We start from the raw sequence: 8993 nt of genomic DNA, 5'->3' as shown, positions 1-8993 counted from the left end.
TCTCCACATGCCTTTTTTCTTCTTCACATGCTTCACATGCATGCCTTTTTTCTTCTTCACATGCCTTTTTTTTTTCTTCTTCACATGCCTTTTTCTTCTTCACATGCCTTTTTTTTCTTCTTCACATGCCTTTTTCTTCTTCACATGCCTTTTTTTTCTTCACATGCCTTTTCTTCCACATGCCTTTTTCTTCTCCACATGCCTTTTTTCTTCTCCACATGCCTTTTTCTTCTCCACATGCCTTTTTTCTGCCTTTTTCTTCTCCACATGCCTTTTTTCTTCTTCACATGCCTTTTTTTTCTTCTTCACATGCCTTTTTTCTTCTTCACATGCCTTTTTTCTTCTTCACATGCCTTTTTTCTTCTTCACATGCCTTTTTTCTTCTTCACATGCCTTTTTTTTCTTCTTCACATGCCTTTTTTCTTCTTCACATGCCTTTTTTCTTCTCCACATGCTTTTTTCTTCTCCACATGCCTTTTTTCTTCTCCACGTGCCTTTTTTCTTCTTCACGTGCCTTTTTTCTTCTTCACATGCCTTTTTCTTCTTCACATGCCTTTTTTCTTCTTCACATGCCTTTTTTTCTTCTCCACATGCCTTTTTTTCTTCTCCACATGCCTTTTTTTTTTCTCCCCATGCCTTTTTTTCTTCTTCACATGCCTTTTTTTCTTCTCCACATGCCTTTTTTTTCTTCTTCACATGCTTTTTTTTCTTTTCACATGCCTTTTTTCTTCTTCACATGCCTTTTTTCTTCTCCACATGCCTTTTTCTTCTCCACATGCCTTTTTTCTTCTTCACATGCTTTTTTCTTCTCCACATGCTTTTTTCTTCTTCACATGCTTTTTTTTTCTTCTCCACATGCTTTTTTTCTTCACATGCCTTTTTTTCTTCTCCACATGCCTTTTTCTTCTCCACATGCCTTTTTTTCTTCTTCACATGCTTTTTTTCTTCTCCACATGCTTTTTTTCTTCTTCACATGCCTTTTTTTCTTCTTCACATGCCTTTTTTCTTCTTCACATGCCTTTTTTCTTCACATGCTGCCATGTGCCTTTTTCTCAGGAGTGGCATCCATCTGGCATTTCCTATAAAGCCCAGATTTGTGAAGTGCTGTAGAGACGGTTGTCCTTCTGGCAAGTTCTCCCATCTCAGCATAGGAACTCTGTAGTTCTGTCAGAGTGATCATTGGGTTCTTGGTCACCTCACGGACCAAGGTCCTTCTTGCCCGGTAGCTCCAGTTCCTTGGACTTCATGGTCTAGTTTCTGCTCTGACATGCACTGTCAACTGTGGGAACTTCTATTGACAGGTGTTTCTTTCTAAAATCATGTTCAAACAACTGAATGTCCCACAGGTGGACTACCATCAAGTTGTATTGACAAGGGTGATCAAAGGTAATTAGATGGACCTGAGCTCAATTTGGAGGATATTAGCAGAGGTGTATGAATACTTAGGTAAATTACATTTCTGTATTTCACTCTGTCATTACGGGGTAGTGTGTGTAGATGGGTGGGAAAATATATATTTAATACATTTTGAATTTAGGCTGTAACAACAACATGTGGAATAAGTCAAGGGGTATGAATAATTCCTGAAGGCGCTGTAGATTAGAGCACCATACTCTCAAAAGACAGGACACTCAGACACGAGGACCAGGGAGGCTGGGGGGGGGGGGAAATTAGTTGAGATAGACATTTCTCCAGCGCCTCAAACTGAGAAAATATGCTGGGATGGGGTGTAGCCACCAGCCTATTCCCCCATTGCTACACCCACACTAATGTGACGCCACTCGTCTCTCAGTCCATCCCCAGACAGGGTGCCTGCGATGTCTCCCTGTACAATACAATCACACTCACCCTCCACCGGTTCAGACACACCTGCCAGGGAGTGATTTGACATGGGGGAGGAAGATGAGAAATGTAGACTAGGGTCACCTCTAAACTCATAGCTACCTGACATGACAGTGATAGGTACTGTTATTGAAGCTGCAAGAGGCTCAGTGAGAGGGGATTGGTTGGGTGTTGAGTTTACCTTTGCTTTAGGGGGGGGGTAGGGATGCGTTATTTGTGAACTGACACTACAGATCAATTGTGCTCATTATGGTCGATGCCAGTTTCTCTGCAGTCTGGATAGACAGCATAATTTCTCGAGCTCAATACAATGTCGCCTCTCTCAACCCTCCCCCTCTTTCGTCACTCTTTCTCTCTAACACACCATCAGTATTTCTCCAAGACACTGTTGCCTGTTCCATTTATCAGTATTGATTAGTAGGACTATGACTAATCCGCTAGGGATCGGTTTTTCTTAGAGAGAAAAAACCTTATTGCTCTAAAAACCGTTACCATGGTAAACCGGTGTAGCTGTGACAATGAGGAACATTTTCCCTTGCGTTTCTGAATACATACAGCCTGATAGGCAGTATACCGACTTGACTTTGTGACATCACACACACCGCAAAGACAATCTTGTCATTTCCATTGGTCCATCAAGCCTGTCACACGGGGATGCGGGAGAGACAGTTTCACAGAGGGAACCAAAGACACATTGGATAGCCACCGTTTTACGGGCTCCTGGCCAATTCCGTTATATTGTGTGTTTATTTGCGCTGATCTGAACTTTTCTGTACATAATGTTTATGCCATTGTTTCTTGTAATGAAAAGACTTTCTGGATTTCAGAACAGCGATCACTAACCTTGATTTGAATGAAGATTGCTACTGACACGCATCTAGTACCGGGTTGGACCCCCCTTTGCCTACAGAACAGGCTGAATTCTTTGGGGCATGGAAACATTGCTCAATTGGTATCAAGGGACCTAAAGTGTGCCAGGAAAACATTACCCACACCATTACACCAGCACCAGCAGCATATACCGTTGCCACCAGGCAGAATGGGGCCATGGACTAATGCTGCTCACGGCAAATCCTGACTCTGCCATCATCATGACACAACAGGATCCGGATTCGTTGGACCAGGCAATGTTTTTCCAGTACTCAATTGTACAGGTTTGGTGATCATCTGCCCTCTTGAGTCGCTTTCTTCTTTTTAGTTGATAGGAATGGAACCCGGTGTGGTCGTCTGCTGCAATAGCCCGTCCGTGACGAGGGCCGACGAGTTGTGCATTCCGAGATACTGTTCTGCAAAACACTGTTGTACTGCGCCGTTATTTGTCTGTTTGTGGCCCGCCTGTTACCCTGAACGAGTCATGCCATTCTCATCAACATCAACTGTCCGGACTGCCACGGACTGGATGTTTTTTGTTTGTCGCGCCATTCCCCGTAAACCCTAGACACTGTTGTGTGAAAAACCCAGGAGGCCGGCCATTTCTGAGAGACTGGAACCGGTGCGCCTGGCACAGGATGATCATACCACACACTCAATCGCTTAAGTTTTCCCATTCTAACGTTCAATCGAACAGTAAATGAATACCTTAATGCCTGTCCAATCAAAAACGACGCGCCAAGTGGACGGCGATTTTAATGCAGGAAAACTGAAATATGTCTTACCAAATTTCTTCAAGCATGTCACCTGTGCAGCAAGGCAAAACAAGGCAAAACAACTCTAGATCACCTATACTCCACACACACAGAGACAGATATAAAGCTCTCCCTCAATCGCCATTTGGCAAATCTGACCATAATTCTATCCTCTGGATTCCTGCTTACAAGCAAAAACTCAAACAGGAAGTACCCAATACGGAAGTGGTGGTAGGCCTGACCACTGACGACAATCAGAGATCTATCTGGCAGTGGGGTGCCAGGACAACAACCTCTCCCTCAACATTAGCAAGACAAAAAGGATCTGATCCTGGACTACAGGAAACGGAGGGCCGAGCACACCCCCATTCACATCGACAGGGCTGCGGTGGGGCGGTTTGAGAACTTCAAGTTCCTCGGTATCCACATCACTAAGGATCTATCATGGTTCACACACAACAACACAGTCGTCAAGCGGGAACAACACCTCTTCCCCTGAAGTGGACTGAAAAGATTTAGGATGGGCCCTCAGATCCTCCAAAAAGTTCTACAGCTGCAACATTGAGAGCATCTTGACTGGCTGCATCACCACTTGGTATGGCAACTGCTTGGCATCCGACCGCAAGGCGCTACAGAGGGTAGTGCTTCACTGGGGCCGAGCTCCCTGTCAGCCAGGACCTCTATACCAGGCAGTGTCAGCGGATGACCCTAAAAAGTCTGGAACCAACAGGACCATGAACAGCTTCTACCCCCTAGCCATAATTCTGCTAAATAGTCCTATTTGGTAAACTATCTTCATTGACTCTTCACGTACACTGCTGCTACGGTCTATCCTGATGCCTCGTCACTGTATTCCTAGTTATATGTACGTATCTAACTCAATTTCCTCGTACCCCTGCACATCGACTCGCTACTGGTAACCCATGTATATAGCCAAGTTCTTAGTCTGTATTTATAATTATTTGTATTATTACGTGTTATTACCATTTTCTCTCTCTCTGCATTGTTGGGAAGGGCCCGCATTTCACTGTTAGTCTACACCGGTTGTCTACAAAGCATGTGACAAATACAATTAGATGGATTTGAGCTAGAAATACTATGATTGGAGTTCAGCACTAAGAGACAGCATGGTGTGAGGAATCCCGTGCCTTTGAGACAGAGATACTCTCAAGCCACTGTCATTATGCCTCTGTCGGCTTGCTTGATTGATTGTTTGTTTGTGTGCTGACGCTCACACGCTACACTTTCCTTTATCTTGAGACAGCGGGGAGAATATTGTCACCGTTTCCCTCATAATTGAAAAATGAAATGTCAGGGCTATCACGTTTCCCCTTCAAACAAAACTGCAGCGGTTAGATACAAAGGAGAAACAATTAAAGACGACGGGAAAGGCTTTCATTTCGGTGGCACCTGACTTATCTGTTTGCTGATGGGCACTTGTGTGTCTGAACATCTGAACGCTGGCGAATTCAAATTAGAGTGGCGTAAGGTATGTGCCTTGGTGAACGCCACCACAGCCTCGACCGTCCTCTTATCTCCTCTTGCACCCCGGAAACGCATGTTTCCTGCCCTAGTCCCAGCACCAAAGCCACCCCCCGTCCCCTCCATCACCCCACTCCCTGCACACAACCAGGTACAACTTGTCCATTACCTTCTTCAGGTGAAGTACAAACCCAAGCTGTAAATCTGAACCGAACCAATTTTCCTACAGTTTCCCATCCACACCTTACTCCAAAACCGCAAAGCAGGCGGGTGAATGAATCCAAATCATGGCGGGATACAAAAATGACCAGAAGTGCGCCGCCACCGGGTGTGGGTGTCTATGACTGAGCACCATGCCTCCCACCTCATGGCGCCTCTCACCGGTATATGCTGATATGCTGGTGTCCTTTGGCAAGGTGCAAAAATGAGACCCCTGTGCTGCGTTACTGGAGCGCATATTTCAAGCGGAGCCGCCTTTTTTAAATCTAAAGCTGCTTAACCCAACAAGCCTGTCCATCACGGGGCGGCTAGCGGCGTGAAAAAGCGATTGCCATGTTATTGACGGTGCTACTTTGTTCTGCGCTGGGCTTGGAGGTGCCCTTGGTTTATTTGGGCCAGGCAAACTAAAGGGCAGCCAACCCCCTGGATATGCATTTATTGTTTGTCATTAGTGATAGTCCTGTGATTTATGCTGCCCAGGGAGGGCTGAGGCCCTGTTTCATCAGAGAACACAGAAAGATAGCAGTAGTGTACCAGACAGGCAGGCCACTACGCAGCCAAACACACTGGCAGCCTGCTTAGGAGACAGGAGCAAGGGGGGGGCCCATGGGCCCAGTCATCCCTCTAAACTGGCATTGTTCAGCCCACGCAACATCCTGCTCCAACAGGCCCCCAGGCTGCCTTACTGTTGAAACATGCTGTCTGTCCAAGTGGCAGAGGCCAGAGACTCCTGGCTGCTTGGCTTGACCAGAGCCAGAGTAAAAAGATGACACCTACCTAGCTAAGTCTCTGTTAGGGGTCCTCCAGCAGCTACAGTATAAAGTTATACATTGCCTTCGGGAAAGTATTCAGACCCCTTGACTTTTTCCATATTTTGTTACATTACAGCCTTATTCTAAAATGTATTAAATTAAAATAAATCCTCAGCAAGCTACACACAATACCGCATAACGACAACGTAAAAACAGGTTTTGGGATTTTTATTCAGACCCTTTGCTATGAGACACAAAATTGAGCTCAGCTGCATCCTGTTTCCATTGATCATCCTTGAGATGTTTCTATGACTTGATTGGAGTCTACTTGAGGTAAATTCAATTGATTGATGATTTGGAAAGGTGCACACCTGTCTATATAAAGGTCTCAGAGTTGACAGTGCATGTCAGAGCAAAAATCAAGCCATGAGGTCAAAGGAATTGTCCGTAGAGCTCCAAGACAGGATTATGTTGAGGCACAGATCTGAGAAAGGGTACCGAAAAATGTCTGCAGCATTGTAGGTCAAAGAACACAGTGGCCTCCCTAATTCTTAAAAGGAAGAACCACCAAACTCTTACCAGAGCTGGCCGCCCTGCCAAACGGAGCAATATGAGGAGAAGGGCCTTGGTCAGGGAGGTGACCAAGAAGCCGATGGTCAATCTGACAGAGCTCCAGAGTTCCTCTGTGGAGATGGGAGAACCTTCCAGAAGGACATCCATTTCTGCAGCACCCCACCAATTAGGCCTTTATGGTAGAGTGGCCAGACGGAAGCCACTCTTCAGTGAAAGGCACATGACAGCCCGCTTGGAGTTTGTCAAAAGGCACCAAAAGACACTCAGACCAAGAGAAACAAGTCTGATGAAACCAACATTTTACTATTTGGCCTCAATGCCAAGCGTCACGTCTGGAGGAAACCTGGCATCATCCCTACGGTGAAGCATGGTGGTGGCAACATCATACTGTGGGGATGTTTTTCAGCGGCTGGGACTGGGAATCTAGTCAGGATCAAGGCAATGATGAACGAAGCCAAATAAAGGCAAATCTTTGATGAAAACCTGCTGCAGAGAGCTCAGGACCTCAGACTGGGGCGAAGGTTCACCTTCCAACAGGGCAACAACCCTAAGCACACAGCCAAGACAACACAGGAGTGGCTGCGGGACAAGTGTCTGAATGTCCTTGAGTGGCCCTAGCCAGAGCCCGGACTTATACCCGATCGAACATCTTTAGAGAGACCTGAAAATAGCTGCGCAGCAATGCTCCCCATCCAACCTGAGAGCTTGAGAGGCTCTGCTGAGCGAAATGGGAATAACACCAAATACAGGTGTGCCAAGCTTTTAGCGTCATCTACAATCTCTACCAAAGGTACGTCAACAAAATACTGAGTAAAGGGCCTGAATAATAATGTAAATGTGATATTTCAGTTTAAGAAAATAATTTAAAAAAAAACATTTTTGCTTTGTCATTGTGTGTAGATTGAGGGGAAACAACTATGTAATACATTTTTAAATAAGACTGTAACAAAATGTGGAAAAAGTCAATAGGTCTAAACACTGCCGAATATACCGTATATATGTTATAGAGCTTTAAAACGGCTATAAACGTTTCACAGCTCCTACAGAGGTATGACTTGGAATAGAGAACACTTGCACGGTGAGAATCAAACAAAAAAAAATGTCAAAAGTCAAGTGCTCAACAGTAAATATGACCAGGACATGACAGTGGGATGGACACTCGCTCACTCTCTCTCTCTCTGAGACATACAGGAAGCAGCACTCACAGCATGTCCCCTCCATGGTGGAGTCTGTGTGGCCTTGTCATGGTAGGTCACCGCCACTCTTTCCACATCTCTTCCAGGTGGACTGTACTGCTGGCAGTGGCATCTCGTGGCCTTGACAGGAACATCCTAATCAAGAGAGAGAGACACACACGTCATTCAGTTGAAACTTCACATAGACACTAACACACTGTCATTCAGTTCAATCATGTTGTTTGTTAGTTCCGAATGGAGTTTCAGGGGTCGCCTATTCAAGAGAGTCATTCAGTTGAAGCTACACACAGATACCAATACAATATCATTCAGGTCAATCATGTAGGCCTATTGGTTCGTTGCAAACTGAATTGAGTTGCCAAGAAAAGTTGCCGGTGCAGTGTGTGTTTTGAGTTGGTTGCATGTGTGTAAATAAACATTTTTAATTACAAGAATTAAGATTCCTAAAATCGTAATTATCTGTCGGAGTACTTCTTTAATGACCAGGGTGTTGGGGACAAGATGACAAACAAACACCCAAATCAGGGCTAGAAAAAAATATGAGCGATCATATAAAATATCATCAAAACAAAAAGTGAGACGACAGAACCTTTTATAACATTTATAGTAGAAGTGTAACAAGGCCATAAACGGCAATGAGTGTGTCGGCTTCATTGTGTACGCTCATACCATGCCGGTCTCTAGCCCTCTGTTTAGGCCAGGGACACTCAGGAGCAATGAGCAGTATGAACACTTCTGCCCCACTCGAAACAAGCCTGCAACAACAGCCCTTTTATTACCCAAAGAAAACACCCCACAGCCCAGAAGACAAATAAAACCCTGCAATGTTCTTCATCTCACAACCTCAGAGGAGAGGAGAGCAAGGGTGGCCTTTGGCTGTGGCCCGAGTATGACACACACACACACACACACACACACACACACACACACACACACACACACACACACACACACACACACACAGAAAAGCAGATGCAGACTAACACGCAGACGGCACACACAGAGGACAGTTGAGACGCCGAAGCCACAGCCACTCTAAATCATCATGTACCGGTACGGTAGCAGTGTTCACTCTTAGGACTCCCTCATCTTCCATGACCTATTCTAGGACCGGACAGACTAGCTTTGTGTTTGTACTCTTTCAAGCATTCTTCAAAACCCCAGGGCTCTTTTTAAAACACATACACACAACCTTTCATCCCCATACGTCACTCTCATCGTTCTGATTACATGCATACAATTACCTACGCAAACAATTATAGGCCTCTTAAGGACTTATAGACTCCAGGAAATGCAAGCGGAGA

General features: G+C 45.2%; 1 protein-coding gene across 3 annotated transcripts in view; it reads right to left on the bottom strand.

The window, feature by feature from the left end:
• Positions 1-1744: 1744 nt before the first annotated feature.
• Positions 1745-8993, bottom strand: part of LOC118357505 (serine-rich coiled-coil domain-containing protein 2-like) — a 75043-nt gene continuing 67794 nt past the window's right edge. For all 3 annotated transcript variants that reach the window (XM_035734656.2, XM_052478281.1, XM_052478280.1), the window contains exon 9: positions 1745-7824. In XM_035734656.2, the coding sequence (XP_035590549.2) occupies positions 7657-7824 (168 nt within the window). In that variant the 3' untranslated portion in view covers positions 1745-7656. The remainder of the gene's footprint in view (positions 7825-8993) is intronic.

The sequence above is a fragment of the Oncorhynchus keta genome, chromosome 24 (genome assembly GCF_023373465.1).
Source record: "Oncorhynchus keta strain PuntledgeMale-10-30-2019 chromosome 24, Oket_V2, whole genome shotgun sequence".
Lineage (NCBI taxonomy): Eukaryota > Metazoa > Chordata > Actinopteri > Salmoniformes > Salmonidae > Oncorhynchus > Oncorhynchus keta.
The sequence above is the reverse complement of the archived record's forward strand: the minus strand, read 5'-3'. Positions and strand labels throughout refer to the sequence as shown.